General features: G+C 41.4%; 1 protein-coding gene across 2 annotated transcripts in view; it reads left to right on the forward strand.

The window, feature by feature from the left end:
• The window catches only part of PHKA2 (phosphorylase kinase regulatory subunit alpha 2), a 45,496-nt gene extending 22,262 nt beyond the window's left edge, over positions 1 to 23,234 (forward strand). The window contains exons 16-32 of one of the 2 annotated variants that reach the window (XM_053971533.1): positions 1,022 to 1,166; positions 1,630 to 1,708; positions 3,162 to 3,325; positions 3,994 to 4,167; positions 5,307 to 5,395; positions 6,487 to 6,620; positions 8,106 to 8,262; positions 9,737 to 9,816; positions 10,048 to 10,126; positions 10,247 to 10,376; positions 10,960 to 11,061; positions 11,831 to 11,949; positions 14,243 to 14,290; positions 15,796 to 15,963; positions 17,475 to 17,528; positions 18,916 to 19,116; positions 19,643 to 23,234. In XM_053971533.1, the coding sequence (XP_053827508.1) occupies positions 1,022 to 1,166; positions 1,630 to 1,708; positions 3,162 to 3,325; positions 3,994 to 4,167; positions 5,307 to 5,395; positions 6,487 to 6,620; positions 8,106 to 8,262; positions 9,737 to 9,816; positions 10,048 to 10,126; positions 10,247 to 10,376; positions 10,960 to 11,061; positions 11,831 to 11,949; positions 14,243 to 14,290; positions 15,796 to 15,963; positions 17,475 to 17,528; positions 18,916 to 19,116; positions 19,643 to 19,816 (2,097 nt within the window). In that variant the 3' untranslated portion in view covers positions 19,817 to 23,234. The remainder of the gene's footprint in view (positions 1 to 1,021; positions 1,167 to 1,629; positions 1,709 to 3,161; positions 3,326 to 3,993; positions 4,168 to 5,306; positions 5,396 to 6,486; positions 6,621 to 8,105; positions 8,263 to 9,736; positions 9,817 to 10,047; positions 10,127 to 10,246; positions 10,377 to 10,959; positions 11,062 to 11,830; positions 11,950 to 14,242; positions 14,291 to 15,795; positions 15,964 to 17,474; positions 17,529 to 18,915; positions 19,117 to 19,642) is intronic. The other variant, XM_053971534.1, reaches the window with a different exon arrangement.
• The last annotated feature ends 2,261 nt before the right edge of the window (positions 23,235 to 25,495 follow it).

Here is a 25,495-nt window from a genome sequence, read left to right on the forward strand (position 1 = left end):
GAAGCTGGCAGGTGTCAGCCATTTTCTTATACTTACCATCTGATTGCTCCAAAGAAGGAAACTGGACTAATCTGTTGAGATTGGTTTTTGACCATCTTACTTTATCATTTTGTAATTATCTTGTCTATCTCAAATTGGCTTTGTTTTCTTTTGCTTCCACGCACTGGAATTGGCCTGACTTTTCAAATGGCCGTACCTTTTTAAAGATGGGCAGTGTGTTTCCTTGTCTCTGGATTGCTGGGGCTTGTTCTTCCTGAATTACCAAAGCTAACTGTGAGTGGCTCAAGGATTGTTTTGGCTAGTTCCTGATTCTTTCTGTGAAAAAATTTCTCTGGACTTTGTCAGCTTGAACTTCCATGTTCTTTATGCACTTACCCCTCCACAGGGCTTATGGGCTTCCTTAACTTTCGCTGTGGCTGCTTTGACATACTTTCCATTATTTGTCCAGCTTCTTTGGTTCCAGCTCTTGAAGAAGCCACAATAGTCTCTTACTGTGGTTCTTGGCTTCCTGCTGCGGTGGGAGCAGCACTTCACCATTGCACATTTCATGTACCTTTTTTCCTCAGTAACTGCCAGCTTTTCCATATTCTGCCTGACTTCTGGATGGCTCCCAAGAGACATACAGTTACTGGCTCCCAGTCCCCAGTGTGCACTTAAGCCTGTTTATTGGTTTTGTTACTATTCTTAACTTTTTTCCACATTTAGAGTACTTCCATCTTCTAGACCATAGGTCAGTGTAATTGGTCATTGGGAACCTTCTGCTTCATGGCTATGATTGCCTAGGTTTTGTTTGTACAGCTTACTTTGATGGTCAGTCTACAGGCATATGGAAATGGACTCTTGCAGAAGCATGGATTTCTTTGTCACAGTCTGAGGCCTTGTTAGGTTAATTCAGGTCATTTGTGCTGTGGTCAGGAGCAGCTCATATGGCTTTTGTGAATGATTTAAGGGAAGAAACAAAAAAAAAAAAAAAAAAAGGCACTAACAACTACCCCTATGTTATGTTTTTTCTCTTCTCTAGTTTACTGACCAGCATCACTTCTACCTGGCTCTAGACAATCAGATGATTGTAGAGATGCTCAAGACAGAGCTGGCTTACCTCACTTCTTGCTGGAGGATGACAGGGAGACCAACCTTGACATTTCCCATCACCCACACAATGCTTGGTAAACTTAATTTTCTGTTTCAAGCAGAGTAGATTATTGCAGGAGAATAGGATGGAGGTTGGTTTGAGAGGAGACAGGTAGCAGGACTTCTAACATCAGAAGTGCAGTTTAATTTTCTCATGTGTATGCTGAATTTGGATTATATGGTAATATTTAATTTTGGTTTTACTCCCTCTTCATATGCTTCCATCATTGACCATCTCCATGCTATTTCTGTCTAAAGAAATTTCATAGAAATCCCTTTGGAACTTGTCTTGAGTGGGTTGGTCTTTGTCTTGTGCGTTGTGTTTTGTTTGCTTGTTTGTCTGGGATTTTTGAATAAGCTAGTATTGATAGCAGTTGTGGGTTCTACTTTAAATTTCCCTAATTTACATAGTAGACAACACCCAGTAATTCACTGTATTTGGATGTGATAATTTGAGAATGTGTTGATAAGCTTCAATTCTTCCATTATTTTTTTTAGTTGATGATGGTACTGACATTCATCCAGCAGTTCTTGCCACAATAAGAAAATTAGAAGATGGTTATTTTGGAGGTGCAAGGTAATGTCAGAATTGCCAAATTATTTTCTCCATGGTTTTTAAAATGAAATCCTTTAAAAGTCTCAGTTTTGAACTTGTGATAGTGCACACACTTTGTACTAAAATTCTGCAGAGAAGGAAGTTTCAGCTTTAATTAGTGTGTGGCAATCAAATGGTAGCTGGGCCTCAGGTGCAATGGAGAAGATCTGTCTCCCAAAAAGTGCACCATCTCTGACTGTCATTAATGGATAAAGAAAACAAACATCAATTCTTTGGAAATATAAAATCTTGAAATATGAAATCTTTGAAATATGAATCTGGCTGGGCTTCTGTTATTAAAAAGTAAATTAATTTCACAGTTACTGGATATGTTTTAAAAATTGATTGCATGTAGTACTCGTAAGCTGGAGTGTTCCTTTCATCTATGTGTAAAATATCCACAGTACCTCCCTATTCTTTTTCTACTTTCCCTCTCAATCAGTATCTTCCTTTGACAATCAAACATTGTCATGGCTTAACTCCAGTTAACAACTCAGCCCCACATGGCCACTCACCCTCGCTCCCCTTAGTGGGACTAGGGAGAGAATTGGAAGAATACAAGTGAGAAAACTTGTGAGTTGTAATAAGGACAGTTTAGTAAATGGAGCAAAAAACACATATGCAGGCAAAGCAAAATGTGAAATTCATTCACCACTTTCCATGGGCAGGCATTTGTTCAGCCATCTTCAGGAAAGCTGTACTCCATCAATGTTGCTGTGGCTTGGGAAGACAGATTTCTGTATCCCTGAGGATCCTCCCCTTCATCCTTCTTCCCCCAGCTTTATATGCTGAGCATGACACCCTGTGATATGGAATGTCCCTGTGGTCAGCAGGGGTCAGCTGTCCAGCTGTGTCCCTTCCCAGCTCCTTGTGCACCCCCAGCCTGTGCTGGTGGGGTGAGGTGAGACGCAGAAAAGGCTGGGATGCTGTGTAATCCCTGCTTAGCAGTAACTAATACATCCCTGTGTTATCAGCACTGTTTCCAGCACAAATCCAAAGCATAGCCCCATCATTAACTCTTATCCTAAAATCAGCACAGATGGTTTAGCACCCTCCAGTTCTGTGAAAAGACACATTCATGGGGCCTTTTCAGCCCCAGTTTCTTATGCATTATCTTTGGAGCTCAGGTTTTTGTTCAGGGTCTCTCTTCATATGAACACACAACACCCTGCATAATTAGGCTTTGAGTTAGGCCTGTTACCATAGTGCAGTTAAAATCAATTAGTACCTAGAGCAGTAAGTACCCAGCTGGATCTGCAACTGTTTTTTTCCTTCTTTATTTTTCAGTGTCAGTTTCTGTGGCTTTAAAGTTGCCAAAGGTGGATTGAACAGTAGGTTTCAGAAATTTTGGAGGAGTTATTGAAAGCTAAGTGAGCATTAATCAGTATCAGAATGGTGAATGTAAATGCTCTTTGGCATATGTCCCCTTTTTTAGGGTGAAGATAGGCAAGCTATCAGAATTTCTTACTACTTCTTTTCATACCTATCTGAGCTTCCTGGATCCAGATTGTGACCTAAAACTGTTTGATGACCGTAATGACAACTGTAATAGCCCTGACAGTGAATATGGAGACTACCCAGCAGATTTCTGTGAAAAAGGTAGTAGTGTTTTTTCACCTGGTATTTTTTTCTCTGTCAAGTTCTATCAGCAGAGCCTGGGTTTGCCCACAGTGCAGAGTCTGTTCTGTGCACAGCTGATGGTCATTTGGTTTTCTTGTGCAACCACCTGAGGGCACGACCTGCATGACTTAGTTTGGAGAATTAATTAATTTGTGTTCTTCTTGCATTTGTAGTATGGCATTGACTGGCAACTGCTACAGCAAAGCTGAGTCTGGAAAGTCAGCAGGTGGGGAGGAGGTGTGGAAGAGGTTAGAGGGAAAAGGACTGTGAAGAGTCGTGGACAAGAGCTTGTGTGGAAGAGATGATAGAATCTTAGAATCATACAAATTGGAAGAGATTTTTGCAATCATCAAGTCCAGCTGTGTTCTATGATCTACCAGCAAAATAAAACCCCTTTTGATTCCTTTCAAAGGCAAAGCTAGCTTCTAGCTTCTAAATCTGTTTTCAAAACTGTGTCAAAAATGTTTTTTTTCTTTTGTTTCCATTTTTTGGCTTAAAAAAATCTCTTCCTTACACTATTTTTGCATATTTGAGTGCCCTTATAAATAAGCAATAATATAGTGGTGTATTTGAATAAGAAAGTGATGATGATAAATAGTGATTTTTACCTTTAAGAAACCATTTTTTTTTAATGTATGTTACACTAGATAGCCAGGATGAGCTGGATCAGTATATAAATGATGTCCTGCAGAGCACAGCCCTGAAGTCATACCTGCCTCCAACTTCAAAGACAACGAGTGAACCACCTGTGTTCAGTGCAAACAATTCCACAGAAGAGATACTGTCAATAATGGCCAAGACAAAGGGCTTGGAAGTTCCAGGTATTTCTCCCTATTGTTTATTTAGTGATAATAATTAAAAAAACCTGGTTTGGCTGCTACAAGGGGTAAGTTCAAGTATTTAAAAATGACACCTTTTGACATACTTGTGCCACTAGTTCTTTCTGTATAGAGAAGAAATAAGAAATTCCTTAACAAGTAAGAATGACTAAAAGCTGTTGCTGTTATGTTCCCACAGTATCCCGTGTCATGGTGTACACCTGCAATGAAATGTAACATTTAATCAAAGTTAATTTTATGGAAGCTGCTACAGCTTCTTAGAACCCAAATCAGTTAATTAATTTTTTTGTCTTTGCTTGTATGAAGGCAAACAAAATGTACTTTTTAATTTTAATAAAGTTGCTGTGAAATGAAATGTTTCAATACAAGAAAAACATAAATATTCACATGTACTTTCTAAATTTGTAAGAACAAATGGAATAGAGAGGGAGAGCAGTCTTTCTAATTATGCTACATTTCTGATAGCCTGTTTAGAGGATATATAGACCAAAATAAGACTTTGGCTGAATTTGTAAATAGATTCCAACCATATGCATTGTTTTATATGTAGATATGTAGTATTCAACGTCCTGGTCAATGGAAGACTTCTCTTAACTTCAGTGTAAATTAATAACATCCAAGCTTTTCTGTTAGTTTTTTCTAACATCTTTCATGTGCCACATCATCTGTTCTTTCATTGAATTCAGCATATGAAGTTAACAAAGCATTAACCTGTGTTTAGCATTATAATTTTAATTATGAAATCTTACCAGTTAGGCCATTTTCTCCACTCATTTCTGGTTGAAATGTTTAAAACACTTGACAGGGTCAAGTCATTGGGCTGCAGGATTTCAGAGTCACGGGTCAAATAAGAGGTCTCAGTTGAGCATGTAAGCCCCTGAGCCTCTGACATACTGATCTCAGAAACTCTCAGAGCAAACCTGCAAGGAGATAAGGTTCAGAACATGAGCTTGTCTCATGTACATGCACAGCATGTCAGAAGCACTGCCTCTGTATTTTGATTCTTGGAGGTATTTCTGTTATTTTTACCTAGTCAAGCTGCTTCATGTGGGTGTTTTTGATTTTCATGTTACTGAAAAAGCCTTTTTTTTTCTTTCTGTTCTGGTGACTTTGCTTTTCAGCCATGTCTATGTCTCTTCCCACTAAAGTTCTGAACACACACCGAAAGTCTCTGAATCTTGTTGATAATCCTCATTTCTTTGGGACAAAGGTACGGTGTGGGAATTTTTGTGGTTTTGGGATGCAATGCTGTAGCCTTTCCGTGTGTTTTCCTTCCAAACCCTCTGCCACATCTCATTTTTCTTCACTGACAAGCCATTCTGTCCAAGGCACTCCCTTGTTTTGGAATTTTTTTTTTTGGCTGGATGTAATTTTTTAGTCAAATAGACACTATCAAGTGGAAAGGTTTTAACTGAATGTGCAAAACAGAAAAGAACATAATGATTGCTTTATTTTTAAAAGCCAAAAGTTGTCATTGTCTTTATTCTAGCTGAACACAAGGGGAAGGACAGGATGTTCACAGGCTTTAGAGATGTTTTCCAAGAAATGCTACTTATAGTAACATCTGGGCAAGAGGGAATGTGTGAATGTCCTTAAGGCACCAGCCAAATCCCACCTCAAGGCATGAAGATGGGGTTGTGCTGGGCACTTGTTTTGTCTTGGTATATGTGACCAGCTGCTGAGAATGGCTAAAAGAGTTTGTACCAGCCTCCTGAAGGATTCTGCTCTGCACAAGGCTCTGTTTGTGGAAATGGTATTTTAGGATTATATAAACTGCTGAATAGCTTGTTAAACAAAACAACTTTTCGTCCAAGAATTCACCATAAGATTGCATCATCTGATTAGTTATCATTTTACTTGCAAAACTTATAATGGCAATATTTGCATTCACAAAGTGCCACTTATATACAGGTTAAGAGATGGAACTCAAAAAGCTCTAAATTATTTCAATAAAAAAAGGATAGTATCTCTCTGCTTTTCTCTTTACAACTAACATAAGATGACAGGAAAAGTATGCGGATAAAATTATGCAGTATCCAGATTTCTTTCTTTTGTCAAAAAAAAAAAAAAAAAATAGATACGAGGTTCCATTCTAGGGGTTGTGCTTCTTGGGGTTAGTCTCCTTTCTGTGCCTGCAGTACCCTGGCAAGAACAAGTGATGTGTCTGTATTTCAAGTGCAGAGCTTTGTTGCAAGTCTGTTGTGATTTTTTTTTTAATGGAGAGTTTGAAGTTGCAGGAAGTTGCAGATCTACTTTTTTCAAGGTCATGTCTTGTGATTTTTCATCCATCTTTGTTATCAGGACCATGAAAATGTTTTGCACTTACCTAAAGATGCTCATGGTGATTTGGATTGCAGGAAGCTTGTTGACCAGCTGAAGGAATGTCCAACACTCCATGATCAAGCAGATATCTTGTATATCTTGCATATACTCAAGTAAGTTGCCTTAGTATGAACTTCAGCATCTTTAAGTTTGGTCACAGCTATCTGATTATTCTTGTGCAAAAGGTCCACTGTTCAGGTTGTGTTTTGAGGGGACAGTGGAAATACTTTGTGCTTTAACAATCATATTTTCAGTTAGTTTGATTACAGGAATTATTTGGATACAAAAGAAGACTTGTGCAAATTCTGTAGTTGATTGGCACACAGTTACAAATACATAAAGTCTCCAGGGCTCACAAATTAGATGCACAAATCCTTTCAATGAATGAGAGCACACCCTACTATATTTGTGACACTCCATTTGAAGTTCACAAAGATTTGGTGTGATTTTCATACACAAGAATGAAAGTGGAGGGAAAATTCATCTTGTCATTTTCTAACCAAAGGCAAAATGCAATTTTGATGAGTGTTCACTATTTTTCCTCTAATCCCTTTGCATCTTTAAGTATACAACTGGCTAAAATTTGGTAGTTTTTAATTCTTGGAAGCAGTCTGGACCCATCTGCTGGAGTTAGTAAACACCTGTTATTTAAATTGATTTGATGGGAACAAAATGCAAATAGAAACAACAGAATCATCTTCTGAAGTGTGTTTATTGAGCTTGTTTTTTTTTTCCTGTGCAGGAAGGAGAATACTGCTGGAACCTGTCAGGTAGTTAGCTTTTGGTGCAAAGACAAGTATGTGTTAATCACAGATGGTCTTCCCTACTGCTACAAGGACTGCATTTTTGTTTATTTTAGTCTGTCTCCTGTGTGGACATCTTCTTTGATCTTCTTGATTTCCCAAGCAAAATGTTTAGCATCCTCTCTTAAAGAGTAAAGGAAATCCTGTAAAAAATATGTTTTGTTGTTTAACTGCATGTAACACCAGTAATTTCACCAAGGGAGAATCTGTTGGGCAGGCAGATGGACCTCTGGTGGATTCTGTCAGCAGGAGTTGAAAAGTCATTCTGTGACAGTTCAAAACATTGCCAAAGAGAAGCCATAGTGCAATGAATTTCAAAAGCAGGAGAGGAACAGAAATCTCCTTTGTTTTTTTCAGTAATGACATAAGCAACACAGAAGTTTAGTTAATAGCTAAGAAAGAGAAATAGTTAAAAAATCCCCCTGAAGGATCTGCAAAATAGGTGTAGTCTTCAGCAGCACTGAGATATAGTTGAATTCTGCTCTGAAAAAGCATTACATGGAGTGTTCCTCCAGCAAACTGTCCATGTGAATGCTCAATTCAAAGTCTAGCAGGAAATCCTTCAGGTGGTTCCTTTTCAAGTTGCTGGCTCTCAGCTGAGTGAGTGCTCTAGTGTGAAAGTTCCTGGTATCAAGAGGATTTTGTCCACATATAGTCAATCTGTGGTGAAGGCACAGATGTCCCATTTGGTATTTAATTCTGTCACCAATGTGAGCAAGGCAGTCAAAATCCAGCTGTGTGGTAAAGTTTAGCATTGTGCCTGATGACAATTACCTCCTGTTTGTTTTGTGGCAGAGGTGCTGACTGGGACACAGAGCTGGATGGACAGTATGGTGTCACTGTTCACTGCCTCCTCAATGAGCTCTACAGAAAGGCAGGCCTCAATCAGGAATGGGGCTTAATCCGTTACATTTCTGGCATACTCAAAAAGAGACTTGAAGTCCTGGCTGAGGTATGAAATACAAATAATCCTGGTTCAGCTTCCTGACTGGGAACATAGATAAAACTACCAGTTTGCTGTTGGAGTTTGTGCTTGCCCTTCTTCTAGTTTTACTTTACAACATACATAGTGCAGCATTTTTAATTAAATATCGGTTGTTTTTCTGATCTAGAGTCTTACTACATCTTTATCTTTCATCTGTACTGCAAACTCTGCTAATGTTGGCATGGACTGAGAATGTTACACTGTAAATAGTTGTGAAGGCTTCATTTCATCTCTGTTAATTGGACAAGCTTAATTGTGTGCTTTGAAAGCTGCAGTTGTCACTGGTAATTGTCATTTGCTGTTGTGATGGTATGAACACTTTTGGAGCACTGCTATGTCAGGGTGCTAGTGATGACACAAAAACATATCCTGCCCATTTACATCCCCTTGGGTCGACAGGCTGCCTTGTGAATGGATGTTTGGAACCATTTAAATATCCATGACTATTAAGTGATAACAAGAAAAATCCACTGTTAAGAGTACAGACATGATTTTGATCATTACAAAAAGGTTTCCTCTCAAGTATTCTAAGAGTATTTAATTTTCTAGTAATCCCCTGCATATTTCTGAGGAGCTCTTTCTGTAATTCATGGCTATTTTCTAGGCTCTCTGTCACATCTGGGATGCCTTATTTTAGTGACAGTCCTATCAGTGGAGAGCAGGATGTGATAATCACTGTGCATGGTACTTCATTAAGCACAGAACTTTTTGCCTTTTCAAGACACAATGGACGAGCAGTACAGACATGCTCACAAAAAGCCATATATGTTAAGTTGAGAAGGTATTGACAAAGAACTGGGGAGTAGAATAGAGATGATCTGTTTTCTTCCATGTTAAGGGAGTGAAAATAGACTCTTCAAAATCAGAGGAACACTGCTCTGTGATGTTTTTTGATTTAGGATACTAAAACAGGTAAACTGAACACCTACTTTTAAAGGAGGTCAATATAAAAGAGTAAACACTCTGGTACTGGGGAAAGTACCTATTTCAGACTGTATCAGGAATGTGATGCAGTATGCTGAGTGTTTATTTTAGGAGATATGTTAGTACACAGGATTTTTTAACTAATGCTGCCAAACTTTTCATTGATTAAAAATATGATTGTCTTAAATAAAGAACAAAACTTTATCATATGATAAAGGATGAAAGCCTTTATTGATCTGCCAGCCCCAGTAGAGTTCCTAATCTAATCATTATGCTGCTGATTTCACTGAGCAGGGAAACAGGCTACTTTCAAACTCTCATAGCCCTGTTGACCTCAGGAGATCTTTGGAAACTATTTAACAGTATTCTGCTGGATTTGCGTAATGTCTGGTAATTAATAGAAATGCATTTAAAAATTGCTAAAGAAACAGAATGAATTTAATTTGGTGAATTAAAAGCCATATCACTTCCACATGACACAGAGAAAGGTCTCTTGCTTTTTGTCCCCTAATGATAGGCATGCACAGACCTTCTGTCACACCACAAGCAACTTACAGTGGGCCTACCACCAGAACCCCGTGAGAAAATCATTACCACGTAAGTTGGAGCTCTGCCTCGGGCACAGGCTGCCCTTCATCTTCCTGCTGGTACCAGTCTGCTGCTTTTATCTTCTTTTAAACCTTACTCCTTGCCCTCAGAGGGATTTGCAGCCACCCAGGGTAGAATTGTAGGCGCCTTTGTTCCGGGTGATTTGATCCCAGTGCTTGTTCAAGAATTTAATCGCTGGTTGTGCTGAGTCACTGCTATCTGTGGTTTGACTTCTTGCAGCCCACTGCCCCCTGAGGAGCTCACAGATCTCATTTACGAAGCCAGTGGCCAAGACATCAGTATTGCAGTCCTGACACAGGTATGCAGCCTGTGCAAAAAGTTTCTTGGACTGTGCCCAGTGTTGTGCCAATGTTTGCTCTGAGACAGGGAAAGCCATGAAGACCCACTCTGACAGGTACCTTTACGGGTTTCTTTACAGGAGATAATTATGTACTTGGCGATGTACGTCCGGTCACAGCCCAGTCTTTTTGTGGAGATGCTCAGGCTCCGCATTGGTCTGATAATCCAGGTGATGGCCACTGAGCTGGCACGAAGTCTGAAATGCTCAGGTAGGAAGCAGTTTCATTGTAAGGGTACTTACAGTATCATTTTTGCTTCACCCTTCATGGTTGATCTTTTCATTGATGTGTGTTAAATCCTTTTATTAACCTCTTAGTTCATATGTGCAGTTACAAACGTTGAAGATCACTTTTTTTTTATTTAATGAAAGGTTTCTTTCCCCTCAGCACCCAGTTATTCAAAGAATATCAGAGAATATTATTTATGGAATAACTCTGTCTCTGGAATTTAGATCCACATGTCATCTGCTGTTGGGAGATGGCTGTCATACCTTTCCAAGTGATCTTGTTCTATGAGGGAGCTACTGCTTTCTCATCATGAGCTTCAGTGAAGTTTTGCAGAAGCTAGGACATAATAAAGATTAAGGCAAGAAGTGTTATTTCCATGGAGTGTTTGTTGTTTAGTCCTGAAATATATTTTCCATGAAATGTGACTGCCTATTCATTTTTTTAAAGGAAGGGCTAGCAAAAGAGTTAAATGTGATTGGACTTCATTCACAGTTTCCTGGCTTTATAGCTCGTTGTCTTCCCAGTGACATTTGTCATTCTGTTTTGTTTTATTTTGTTTAACTAGGTGAAGAAGCTTCAGAGAGCTTGATGAATCTAAGCCCCTTTGATATGAAAAGTCTCCTGCATCATATTCTCAGTGGGAAAGAGTTTGGAGTGGAAAGAAGCTGTAAGTTGTTCACTTTTATATGTTAAGTTAGATTGTCTTACAAGACAATCTAACTTAACATACAAAATCTATTTTTTAGATTTTAAAAATCTAAAAAATATAATAAATAAATAAATTTAGATTTTAAAAATCTAAAATCTAAATTTTTTAGATTTTTTTTAGATTTTAAAAAATTTTTTAGATTTTAAAAAATAGATTTACATTTAAAAAATTAATTTCTATTCTTTCTGCATGTAAAATAAAGGTATAGGTAATATATTAGTCATGGGTGACCAGTACATGTGTAGGTCTGCTGTGAAATTAACAAAACATATGGTGGAAGCTATCCTGCACTGAAATAAGATTGTATCAAGTTTCCAGTAATATGAAGGCAAACTTTTAAAATGAAGACATTTTACTGAACCAGAACAGAAGCCATTAAAAAGTCATATCTAACCTGGCTTCAAGAAGCATGTCTTTGATGCCCACATATTCCTGACTGGCACATCAGCTGTCTCCTGGGCTCCTCTGTAGAACCTTAGAGACTCGTTGCAATTCTGACTAAATTTACAATTGCTCACTGTCTTGGAAAATCAGTTTCTGATATCCAAGAATGGATTTAGGCCCCTTACTTGATACAATCAGATGTGAAATCTTGATGTGGTTCTGTGAAAGGATGCTGTCACCAAAAGCATTGCACATTTCTGAAATTATTTGTGTTCAACTTTAGATAGAATTTAATCTATTTTTCTACCCCTAGAATGTTAAAAATGTCCATTTGCTTCTTTAGTGCGACCTGTAGATTCTTCTTCATCCAGCCCTGCAATTTCTATTCATGAGATGGGGCATTCTGGAGCAACCAAAACAGAAAGAAGTGGTATTACTAAATTGAAGAGTGAGATGAAGCAGGTGAGGTTTTTCTGTCAATGCTCATCAGAAAGTACAGCTTTTCTGGAACTGTGTTATGTTAGGTTTTATTCTTGCTAAATAACAGAAATTTCCAAAGTTGCTTTGATTTTAAAACTGATCACTAAATACAAGGCAGTTAAGGAATGTTTCCTCCAAAAATATTCTTCCTCTTTTGTTCTTGTTTCACATGCTGAATGTAGAATAACTTGAACAAACTGTAATGCATTTGTGGTGTCCAGTGTAAAAACAGCTCTTCTATCATGTTTAGCTAAGGAAATGTCAGATGCTTCTCTTCAAAGAGAAGCTTTTATGCAGTGTTCGATCTTGTACTTGGCCCAAGTTGCAAAACTGGACCACATGCCTTTTGGAAAAGATACAGGTGGAAAAGGAATCTTGTTTTGTTTTTTGTTTTCTTCCAGTTCTGTTTCTTCAGGAATGGAGGATGATTACTGCTAGAATTTATACATATATATTCAAGTTCAGTACTTTAAATTATACTTTATATGAGTATATGGAGAGATCACAGAAAACACAACCAAAATACTCTGAATGAATGTGACTAATGGTTTTATTAGGAGTGATTTGGTTTCTCTATTTTGTGTCTCTATTAGTAATTTTTATTTTGCTTTAAATAAATAGAAAGGTAGTGGTCAAATAAAATATATTTGTAAGAAAGAGTCTATTTTTCCTCATGGGTTATTCAAACTACAGAGAGAAGGCTCCAAAAGACCTTATTGCAGCCTTGCAATATATAAAGGAGGCTTAAAGGAAAGATGAAGAGATGCTTTTTGCCAAGGCCTGTAGTGACAGGATAAGGGGCAACAGTTTTAAACTGAAAGGGTGGGTTTAGATTAGATGCAAGGACACTTTTTTATGATGAAGGGGTAGAGGCAGTGGAACAGGTTGCCTAATGAAGTTGTGGATGCCCTGTCCCTAGAAATGTGTATGGTCAGATTGGATGGGGCTTTGAGCAGCCTCATCGAAGGAAATATTTGATGTTTTCCTTTGATTGATGAAACAGATTGAATAAGCCATCAGAAAGGAGTGGCATTTTTACATGGTCTTAACATGAAGCATTTGCTGGTGGCAGTAAAGATCAGTTAATGATTCTTCATGGGACATGGTCAGGCAGGGAAGCAGAGACCCCAGACCTGGTTGCTGTGTTTGAGCTGTGCCACTGCCGGAGCATCATCGTGGGTGTGGGGGAGGCTGTGAAGGTGCTGCCGAGTGTGCTGCTCTGGCCCTGAGGTGGCCTTGGAGATCAGTCCGAGCAGGCCTCCCAGTCAAACCGGGGTGTCTGGATTCAGGGCTTTTCCAGGAAGGAGGAGGGACAAGGCACTAGATGGCAGCATTATTTTGTTTGAAATACAGAGGTGGGCCTGAGCTGGAATACTTGGACCTCTCCTGACATTAGAAACATAGTTCCTTTGTTGCTTTCACATTCCACAGAAACTTGGTATTTTGCACAGAAGAGGACTTGGCTGGGTTTATTTTTGTACCCCCCCGCCCCTCCCCACTTGGCCTTTCCTGCTGCTTCCTGCCACATCTCACTGCATTCTCTGAATAACTGACTAGCAGCTAATGTAGTGTCACTCTGGCAGGGGGTTGGGTGGGGTGGGGCAGAATACACTTCGTTGTTACAAGGAATATTTCAAGTACTTGTACTAACATCTCTGGATGTGTTGAGCAACTGCAGCTCCCTCTTTTGTGGCTGTTCTTTCTTCAGTCAGAACCATTACCACTGAATGTGAAGGCATGGCTTGGGGTGGGCAGTTAGAGAAAAGTGCTTCAAGTCTGAGGTGCTGCATCCACATTTCAGCAAAAAATTTGCCTTGCAGCTTTTTGTTTACTGCTGCCCATCCAGTTGGCAGCCTGCTGTTTCTCCAGCAAGATGACCTTCTCATGCAAAGAGAAGCTGGTGGCATGACAGCAAATGGGGAGTGGAAGTAGGGAGCTCAGTTTTTACCTTGGCCTCGAGTCACAGGGAAGGTTTTGCTTGCATCTTAAACTGGTGGTTTGTGCTGGCCACGCTGGGAGCTCCATGGATGGCGTGGGCTGCCAAACAGGCTCCTGGCATGGTGGGCTCTGCCTCATGGTGACCCTGGGAATCAGCAGCAGCTGCCCTGGTATCAGCTGAAGTGCAACACTGCAAGAGGCCAGGGGTTGCTGCAGTTTTTCCCTGAGTACCTGAGGTTATTCCATATTTATTGTTTTTGCACCTGTGTGTTACCTAACCTTGTCTGTGTTCTGTTCTCCTGGCTGTCTGACGCTGGTGTCTGGTTTTGTTTTGTAGTTCTTTCATGAGGGTCACTCCATGTCCAGCAGCATGTTTGCTTCTACGGTAAAACACTGTCTGTAGCTCTTGCACCTGCTATTCACTCTGTGTGTGTTTGTGTGTAAGGGTCTTGGTTCTAGACACCTCCTCTGTCTTCTCCTGCCTAAAACCTTGTTTTCAAGCCCTACCTTTTTGTCTTGTCTCCACTGGGAACCAATTCTTATAGTAATGTTCTAGTAGAAGTTGAGTCTCACATTTAGATCCACTTAGTTCTTCTGAAGCTTAAGCAGTTGTAGCAGATAAAGTAGTATAGTAGATATAGCTACTTGGTAGTGGCTTGTTACAGGTATCTTCAGCATATAAAAGTAATGTAGTGTTGATAAATGCTGACAGCCTCTGGACAGTGAGGGACTCAGAATAGCTTCGAGTTGCTGAGATAGGGGTTGCATGAGTATATCTTCAAGAAGTCATCTTCTTTCAAGGCAGAGAACTGTAGCTCTTCTTAAGCTCTCACTGTCTGCATCTTCAGATGTCAGTGGCACACCTCCCAAATGCCCTAGAAACACAGCTACAGGGCAGGATGTTCTGTCTGTCATGGTCAGTTTGCAGGGGAAAGGAACAGCAAACATTGGAACATCAAAGGAACACCACGTGTGCCTCATGGACACTAGTAGCAGTGGAAATGGACTGTTTGCTGGGGACATTTTGCAGGGCTATCTAGAGTCTACGAGCCTGGGCTTTCCAAACATGCAGTTTGCAGTCATTTTCCTCCTTCCCCATTACATTGCTCAAGTAGCTTCTTATTTGGAGATAAGGAGATTTAAGATGGCACTTTGAAGTCCTTTCTGGGCTGAAAGTAACAGGTATCAAAAAGGAAGGAGAACACAGAAGAGTACAGTCTCTGGGAGTGCAAGGAATGGGCAGAATGTATGTGTGAAAATCACAACAGCAATTTGGTGGTATTGCCCCAACTTTGAAAATGATCTGCTGCCTAATTTAGTGTTTAGACCTGGTAAAGTAAAATAATAGAGCAACAAGGGTACTAAAGGAAACAAGACTGATACTTACAGAGAGGCAGGCATGATGATTTTGTGGCCTCATTAAGTCAATTTTTAATCTACTTACTTTAATGGAGCTTTTGCATGAGGGCCTCTCTTGCTGGACTAATGAACCCTTTGATACTTTTACAACACCGAGCCCCATGTCCAATGATTTGGACCTACGTGCAGATCCCCCCACCTTGCACACCAGTGATACTGCCCTGGAAGCAGCTCGTGCCTGGTAAAATAGTCAGATGTTGCATTAAACCAAGCAGTGAAGATGACTGGGTTATGCCATGTTGAAGTGCTTGCCTGTTTTGTTGAGAAATGATGGAAGTACTTGAGAAATGAAGCTTGTTGCAAAGGGGAGAGATGAGGATGAAGGATCAGTCCCACCCCATCATCCTGTATGACACCAAGGCCTGTATTTTTTCCCTGGTTCCAAGGTAGCATTATAACAGAAATGTACTGGCCAGGAATGGCACTTGGGATGGTAGAAAGCAACTAACCAAAGCTTTAATGTCCTTACAGAGGGGCAGTACTCCATCCTCTCCCACCAGTACTTCTCCGACTGGCTCCAGTGCAGACATGAGCTGGGGCGACAGAAAAGGGCAATGGCTGCGCAGAAGGAGGCTTGATGGTGCTATTAACAGAGTTCCTGTTGGCTTTTATGAGAAAGTGTGGAAAATCCTTCAGAAGGTAAGCTGAATGCTGTGGAGGAAGCAAGCAAGCTGCAACCTGGGGAGGTGGTGGTCCAGGGGTGGCATCTTGCCAGGAGTGGAAGTTGGTCAACAGGTGGAAACCAGAGTGACTGGTGGAAGGGTGTCTCTTGAACATGAAAGGGCTCCATTAGCAAAAGTTCATGTCTTTCTTTGAAAGTGTGTTTTTCTCTGAAACCACCAATGCTGAATTTTGGCTGAATGATTCTGTTCCACCGCTGCCTGTTGTGCATCCCCTGGCCTAATGCACATTGTCAGTGCACCTAAAGGGCACTGCAGTGCAATGCAGTTCTGTGCTCCAGTTCAGAAAGGCTATGAGAAATGAAGTAGGAAACTGCTCTAACTCTTCCAGAATGCATTGAGACCTCTTGCTGGCTCTTCTGAGCTGTATGGCATTCTTAACCTTTTTTGTTTGTTAGTTTGGTTTTAAGTGAAAAGTAAGTCCTTGCTAGCACCTTGGATATCAGGGGTACAGAAATGTAAAAAAAACAAAATGCAACTCTCCAGGAAGAAGGAGAGGGGAATTACAAATTTTAACTTATTTCAAAGTGATTATGCACCTGTTTTTCTGCTTTGCTGAATACAGACCAGCATTTGGCAACTTGCAGCACTGAGCTGTTCATGCTTGCTTAGTTGAGAAAAGAGTGCATCACCAGTTTAGGCTGGTTTGTCCTTCTAAAATCCCTTACACTGAAGCTGTTAGTGTTTATGTCAGCCAAGACAAATCATATATGACCTCTTGGCTATTTACTAATAGGATATTCCAGTAGAGTAAGCATCACTTCTGACCTAATGTAATAGCTGGGAGTAATTGTATGTTTTTTCTGGCTGTTAAAATGAATTGTATTTGTCTTCAATATTTCATTCGTAAAATCTTTTTGGATTATTCATAAAATCTGCCTCCTCTTCTTGGTATGTTTCTATTCTACACCTCATGTACCCAGATGTGTCCCTCCTTAACCTGCCTTTTCACCATTAAGGTTTTGTCATTGTTTTCTTTATACCACTTGTTATTTCTCTCCCCCAGTGGTTGACATCCTGAGGTGTGGTGTCCTGGATCTGAAACGCATAACTAAATGTTGTTCTAGCGAAAATGAAAAAAAGATTCTTGCTTTTGTGGTCTGTTGTCTTGCTTTTGTGTTACCTTTTATTTCCAAATCTCTTCCAGCAGAATGCTCCCATCGATTTGTTCCCTCCTTTGTGTGCCTTTGCTGTAGTGGCTCCTGAAGTGCTCTGCTTCGTTAGCTGGGCTGGAGCACAGCATGCTCTGGTGTGTCATGTCAAGCAATTTCTAATCTTTGCCAGTTACATAATAACTTCTTCAGGAAGGATAAAATAATATTTTTGAACAGGGCTTTTTATGTCATTTGGGGGTTTTTGCTTTGCTTTCTTTTTTCCTAACTGAAAGTTGTTACATATTGGCTTAGAACAGAGAACCCTCAAATTGATTTGCAAGAACTTTAATTTCTGTTCACTCTTGAAATGTTTCAGTGCCATGGTCTGTCCATTGATGGGTATGTCCTTCCTTCTTCAACCACCAGAGAGGTACAGTAAAATGCCCATGATTTTCTAGCCACATGTCTGGATACAGGGTTTGACAGTGTAAGATGCAGCAGGGCCTCTGTTACAGATCCTTGGTTTTACTTTTAGAACATCTGGACCTTCCCCCAGCACCTTTGACAGCTTCCCTGGATCTGTGCAGGTGAATTCCTGCCAGGCAGCCCTGGGAGGAGGCTTGTGACAGGTTTTCCCTTTGCTGAGCCTGCCTTCTGCACACCCTCACTGTCCCCCTGTGCCCACTGGGAGGCTGCAGAGATGGTGGCTGACAGCAGCCTTTTGGGGGGAAGGTGAGGCAGCACAGACTTGCTGGAATAAAGAGGACACATTACTTGCCACTTGTTTTTTTATATGCTGCAACAGCAGGCAGTGTATTTGGGCTTCACAGTGTCAGAAGTAAATACCAGTTAAGGATGATTGTTTCTAACCAAAGCTTTGGCTCTTTAAATCCATAATATTTTCTTGCACTTTTTCTTAGCTGATTCTGTCTTCAGGTGCACTGGCAAATTTTGAATTCACATCTATAAAACAAACTCTTGTGAATAGAAATCCATCAGTGCAAGAGTGGTGCTTGTATGCCCAAGACTTTTTTCCTGAATGTTTCTCTCAGATTTGTCTCTGGCTTCCTTCTTTTCTGAGGAACTGTGGTAACAGCTGAAGAGAGCAGCTGGAATTTTCTGCCAAATTTAAATGGTGGTGGGGTTTGTGGCTTTTTTTTTCTCAGTAAGGAGAGCTTTGTTTATCCCTATTGTGTAGATAAAGAGACTTCTATTTTTAACCTGTCAGTATCTAATAGTATCTGGATAGTATCTAATTTTGCTGTTTAAAGCAATTGAATAAAATAAAATAACAAATTTCCTAAGGTAGCATAACATCCACAGAGCTATGCCAGTGCAAATTAAACCGCACTGCAAACAGAATAGTGGTATTCCTGCATAGCAAAGCTCAGAGGTTATTTAAAAATCACCCCTCTAAGCAGGTAGTTGTTTTTAAAACTCAGCACTAAGTTTGGCTTTGCAACTCACCTGCAATGCTAGAAAGATATGTACAAGGCAGAATGTGCGAGACCACAGCCTGAGAAGCAAAGAGTTAATGTGCCAGCTAAGCATCAGCAGCACTGAATGTAAGTGAGATGTGTGTGTGATGGGTTGCAGGGCTGGAGCAGGCTTCTGGACGTTGTGTAACTGTTTGCAGAATCAGGTCTAGCAACACGAAAACTTTCTGTAAGTGCTAAAGCTGCACAAACATTTTGTTCGCTTCAGTCAGTCTGCCCCCATGTGCGGAGAGGAGCATATGTTTCAGTGCTTGCAGGATGTGAGGAGCTAGTCTTTTGGATTTGTCAGTTTGTCTTTCCATTTCCACTCAAACTTGCCAGATGACCCCGTGCGAAATCAAGTTTGCAGTGCACGTGGAGTCAGTGCTGAACCACGTCCCCCAGCCCGAGTACAGGCAGCTCCTGGTGGAAGCTATTCTCGTCCTGACGTTCCTCTCTGACATCGAGGTGAACAGCATCGGGGGCATCATCCACGTGGACAGAATCGTGCACATGGCCAATGACCTGTTTCTGCAGGAGCTGGTGAGCTCAAAGGGCAGTGGGGGGAAGCCTCCTCCTTTCAAAATTATCTCCTGCTCTTTTTTTAATGTGTGCGATGAACTTGATTTTGTTCTGGCTTTTTCTCTTATAAAGGCAGACCAAATCACTTAAGTATCTTCTGGAAATATATTTGGGAAAACTAATGTAAGAATCGTGGGAGATTTAATAAGGGAATAAAACTGTAGTGGCTAACAAGCTCTGAAGTACAAGGGTAGATTGAAGTGAAGTTCTGCTTTATCAAGGCATTACTATTACAAATATTTGACTAATCCCACCCATTCCCCCCAAAGGACAAAAATCCATGAAGTTATGTGTTCTTCATTTACTTGCACTGATCCAACTAAGTCATGTGGGCCCTATTGTAATCCTGATTAAGGTTTTCATGAGGGGAAAGAGAATTGCTTTCAGTAATCAGCACAAATAAAAAATCATAATGTGGTGGGGTTTTTTCCCAATGTATAAGCATTCATGCCTAACTTGCTCTACTTCTTTGATTGTGTCTTTACAGAAATCATTTGGAGCTACTGGTAGTATCTTGGAGAAAGACACAGCCACAGGAATTTGCCACTTTTTTTATGATAGTGCTCCCAGCGGAGCCTATGGCACCATGACTTACCTAACAAAAGCCATAATTATTTATTTACATGATTTCCTGCCCAGCACAGGCTGTGCAATGCAGTAAGTGATGCCTCACATGGTAGGAAAGGCTCCGAGGCTCTTCCTCCCCAGTTCCCTGTCATGAACACCTTGGTTGCTGCCTCTGTGTGTGCCATGCACTCACTCAGCATTTGGCACTGCTGGAGATGCTCTGTGCACATCTACTGCTGGGGACAGGGAGCCGGAATTTGGCCTGGTTTTAGAAGAGTGTGTGAGAAATAACAAATAATGAGGGTTATTCTGCCCAAAGTGCATAAATGTAATTCATATTAAATTAGCAAGAATTATACAGTTCTGCCAAGGGGGAAACAGATTACTCTGTGGAGATCAAAAGGCATAATAAAACAAGGGAGCTGCATCTTGGGCACAGAGACTCACAAATAAGGGAAGTGATGGAATTCATTAATTTTTCTCCTGTTGTGTGTAAATGTACATCGTTGTGAATCACTAATGCACAGTATGAAACATCCAGGGAAATTGAAATTAGAGGTGTAAGAATTACTTGAAATGATGTGGTGATATTTCTAATACACTTTTATCCTGATTCTCTACTCATTTGCACCTAGTCAGTGCAGGGCTAATGCCAGTAGGGACAAACATCTTACAGTATCCACTAATTTGTGAGGATGGCCTCTGTCAGGAAGCTGCATCTGTCTTTAATCTGAATAGCTTCCTTCCCTGCATCCCCAAGACTTTGGAGGCAAAATCTCAAGACTCCAGCTTCTCCAGTGTGACAGACAGTTTTATGCCTGTAATCCTTTCCTCTGAATGGAGCAAGATAAACCTCATCCACTTGAGCACCATTTCCAAGTCTCCTGATCATTTCCCTTGCAAACAGCCTCAGAGTTAAGAATGGCATAATTGTGCCTTTTCCAGTGTAGCATGAGTTTATGGAAGGCTTTGATGTTTCTCTTTAGTTTTTTGTTTTTTTTTTTTTTTTTTTTTTTTTTTCTTTTTATTTCCTTTTCAATTTTTTCTTTTTCTTCTTTTTAGTTTGAAGTCACACTGGTCTCATGTAATTAGGGGTTGGGCTGCCTGGAAGTCTTCCTGCAGACAGTTCCCAGGTTAATGCTGTCAGTTGGAGGCTCTGATGTGCTGCAGGGAGTAGATGCATCCTGCATGGAAATGACTCCATGGCCATTTAAACTGAAAACAGTTTGGCAGCCTCTGGAGAGGAAAACTATGTCTTACCCCAGGCACTGGCTGTGGTTTTCCTTGTGCCTGTGCTGCTGGCTTTGCCACCAGCCACATGTCAGCATCTGACTAACAGCTTAGGAAAGTGGTAGTAACTTCAGCATCCCATGGCCACAAACAGGCTCCCTCAGTAGCACTGCTGCTATGTGAGCAGAAAGGATCAGAGTAATTCTGTCTTGCCAGGTAGAGGTGAAAAGAGCAGATAGGCCTGTAAAAATAAGTACTTCCTGAGCTATATAAGCCTGACAGCCTGCCTGCTGTCCCTCTACACAGTCACTGCTCTATAGCAGTATCTGGGATCTGACTCAAGAGAGTGTACGTGTAGGAGGCCTTAGTGTGAGGTGATTTAATGTTTTTTTTCAGAGACCAGAGGAGTTTGGTAGTCCAGAGGACCAGGAGCCCTGTTACCCACCATGGGAACCATGGGCCTGTGCAGGGGCCAGTATAAAGTGACAGTTCAGGTACAATTAGCACTTGGGTGTGGAAGTTATTTTATTGGCGTGGTGCCTGTTTTGTAAGGGTTTGCCTTTGTTATTGTTTGGTGTGGGTTTTTTAAACTTTTCATGTGTATTATGAGAGCTCACTTGGCTTGTTTCCCAGTGAAAGGAAGTAAAATCCTTTGTCTAGTTTAAGCAGATGTGACAGTGCAGAGCATAAGCACAACAAGAGCATGGTGATGGTTTTTTTATTCTACTCAGTATCATACAAAAAGTAGTAGCAGTTATTTTTGCTTTTCTTCTTGAATCCTAGATTGAGAGAGATGCAAGATGACTTTTTGCTTAGACTTCTAATTTTTTTTTTTTTTTTTTACCTACTGTGTGAGTTTCTTTTCAGAAACAAGAAGGCTGACGTTGGTTTTCCATGCAGCTGCATTGAAGTCTAAAGCAATGAAATGTATGGCCTAACATACCTGGACACCCTTTAAGACTTCTTTGTTTTTAAATGGGAGTGTCATTGGTGTCTTTACTATCAAATTCACAGTATGACCTAGGTTATGGTATATTCATGACGATCACGATGAATTACCATGTGGAATGCAGGCAATTGGAAAGTGTTTATATGGTAATTTGAAGAGTTTAGGTATCTATCTGGTGGTGAAGGGTGGTACTCAAAGACAAGGCCAGTGGAAAGCAAACTTGTGTTACTTGCAGGGTCAGGCACAGCTGCACCTTGCTGCTGTGTTACTGCTCAGAGCAAAGAACCATTGCAACTGGAGAGTGCCTTGCAGTGCAAACCCATTTATGTAAATAAGGTTTTACACAGACCCCCCGCTTTGCTGAGGAGCCCCTGTGTGTGTGAGGCTGCTGCAAAGCAGAGCTGGCACTGGCAGTGGCCAGGGTGTGCTCCCACATAAAATGCAGGAAGACTTTGCAGTTTGTGCAGGGCTGAGCTAATTGCCAGAGACTCTCCTTGGTTGTGCAGCTTCCCTCGGGAGCCAGCAGAGGATGGCACTGCCAGCTCCCAATCCCTGGAAACTCATTTATGGAAAGAAGGCAGAGGTGAACAGACCTGTCCTGTGCCTCAGAAAAAAAGGGCATTAGTGAATTAAAACAGATTCACCTGAGAGCTGCTCATGCCAGCCTGATGGGCCCTGCTGCCCCAAGCAGTTTGCAGCTGTGGCATCAGGAGCACCCACACAGTGCTGGGGGCAGCTGGGTGTGCCTGGAGACAGGCACGGGGCTGGGGGGAGGAGCTGGCAGGATAAGGACCTGTGTCCAGCTAAGAGCTCATGCCACATGCTGGCCCCAGCCCAGCTCCCCAGCCCAGTGTCCCCCCTGCTCACACTGTTGCCTTCCCTCTGCTATGACAGGGACGTGGGTTTGTCAGACTAGACAGATCAAAAGTGCCACTGATCTCCCTCAGCTGCTGGTCCCACAGGTAACTGTGAAAACTGAATGGGTGGAGTACAAAGTTTGTCTGGCTTCTCTCCTGCTAATTGTAGTCTCCTTTCTCAGGGAAAGAGTCCCGCTTGTTCCTGGAAGGTGCAGGTGAGCCACACAGTCCTTGGCTGCCCTGCAAAGGGGCAGCCACTTTCTGTGGGGTAGTGAAACAGCTGGCCTGCCACATGTGGGCATGGGACACTGCAGGAATATGTCACCCCTCTGGCAGTAGCCAAGGCCTTGAGTGAAGGGGAGCTTGAGTCAGTCCAAGTCCAACCTTGGGCACTTTTTGGAGTGGTCAGCAGGCAGGAGCAGAGTTGCCCAGAAAGCAGGAGAGAGAGGTTACCAGTGGTGGCAGCTGTAGCTGCAGGCTGATTCAAGTGCTGCTTAAAGGACCACTCACATCTGGAATATTAAGTAGCTGCTGCATAGAATCATGACTGAAAAAAAAGGGATTGAGGATGTGGGTTATAGAATCAAACAGTTTGGATTTAAGTACAAGCAGCAGGGCTTTTCCCCACTCCCAGTTTCAGTCTCATGTGGCATTTATTCCCAGCATTAGATGTTTCACAGTTATTCCCCCTGCCACCCCCCTTCTGTCAGGGGCCAGAGGGCTCTTTGTGCCATCAGCAGCTGACAGGACAGGCTTTCTTTTTTGGCTCAATGATTGAGCTCCTCTCATACCTCAGTCCTGCATCCCCAAAAGGCTCTCCCTGCCTGCTGAGTGAAGCTGTGCTATGACTGTACCTTGGCATCCCCTCTCAGGAAGTGATCTCTCGAGGCCAGTCCCCTTCATGCCAGGTTCAGGAGTGTGTCCTTAGTGGGGGACATCTACACTGGAAGCTGCCAGCCATCCTTCAGAGCTCCTGTGTCTCATTGTACAGCCTAGCTTTGTCCTCTTTACTGGGGCAGGTGCAAAAGGGGGACTCCAGAGCTGCAGTGTCCAGTTCCACCTTGCACTTCACACCCACCACATGGAAGCCAACAGCGGGAAGCAAGATCCCACCACACACAGAGATGTTTGGTCATTGTAAGTGGAGCCTTTTTGTAAATCCACTGGAATACGGTGGGACTGATCATCACAGTGCATAGATCAGAATAACTGCATGCTAAAAATATACATTATGTATTACCAATGCCATTAAAGTTTCACTGTAAATTTTGTTTGTACTGTTAAAGATTTTTCTTTCCCCTCCCCCAAGGCAGTAGAAATAAGCATGTGCATGTTTGTTCATTCATCTGTCAGATTAGAAAATACTTCTGGAAAAGTGTTCTGTATTTAATAGTAGAAAACAAGATTTAAGAGAGACAGCAGTGCCTTAAGCTTGGGCTGCTCTTACATTCTGGGATGATAAACTTGGAAGGATACTTTTTTTGTACTTTCAGCACTTCTGTTAAATGAAACCGAGCTGCTTTACTTAGCTTATCTTTAGCTATTAAAATTTAAAGAGGGACTAGGTTGGAACTTTTTCCTACCCAAAAAGCACTTTATGTGCATTTGATTTACTGAGGCTGAATGAGGTAATACAGTTACCAAAAAGCTCCTGACCTGATGTTGCTTTCAGAGTGTAAGATGCAAGAGCATTATGTCCAGATCTCCTGACTCCTCCCCCTTGGGAATTGACAGGTGGTACTGGCAGGAATGGGAATATTGACTTCCAGTCAGGGAAAGGAGACAAGAATGTGAGTGCAAGAGTCTTCAACCTTGCTGCCTTCCAAAAACTCAATTTCAGAATTTCTCTGTTTCCTTTCCTTGGTAAAGAATTTATATTTAACTATTAGATTTTGTAGTATCAAAATATGTTTACTCTTGTATTCTTACTTACTCATTTCTGTTTTTAAGAAACCCAGTTCATCTTCAGGAAGAGTGTTCTGTGGTGATTGAGGCAGGGTGCAAAACACAGGCAAAGAGACATCCCCCTTAGGCATTGCTCAGAAAGCTAAAGCTTTATTCTGTGATCTGTCACGTGTTGCATTAACATGCTGTGGATTTAGCCTTCATTAAGGTCATGAGTTATCTCGGAATCACCAAATCCCAGAATGGGTCATGTTGGAAGAGACCACAATGAATCATCTGGTCCAACCTCCCTGCTCAGACAGGGTCATCCCATAACATATAACAATATAGCACAGGACTACATCCAGATGGTTCTTGAATATCTCCAGTGAGGGAGACTCCACGCCCACTCTGGGCATTCCGTTCCAGTGCTCAGTCACTGCACAGGAAAGAAGCTCTTGCTCATGTTCAGGTGGAACTTCCTGTGCATCAGTTTCTGCCCATTGCCTCTTGTCCTATTGCTCAGCACCATTGTGAAGAGCCTGGCTCCATCTCAGAAATAGTTATGATTGTTTCATAGCTCCATATCTCAACAAATATGGGGAAAAGTAACCAGAGGCAAGAGGAAATCTAGTGCAAGTGTAAACATCTTTCAACCAAGATCCTCTAAGTTGTACCTGTAAACTATTAGAAGGATAAGAGATTGACCTGGAATAATTTAATTCCTCTGCATCATGCAAAGAGCAAGATTAAATGCAGGACTATCCATTTTAACCAGATGCTTCCTCCCTGTTTTCCTCTCCTGCAATCAACACCCCACAGCCAGCCTCTTGTGCCTGTTCCATCACCTTGT

This window comes from Vidua macroura, chromosome 2, assembly GCF_024509145.1.
Source record: "Vidua macroura isolate BioBank_ID:100142 chromosome 2, ASM2450914v1, whole genome shotgun sequence".
NCBI lineage: Eukaryota > Metazoa > Chordata > Aves > Passeriformes > Viduidae > Vidua > Vidua macroura.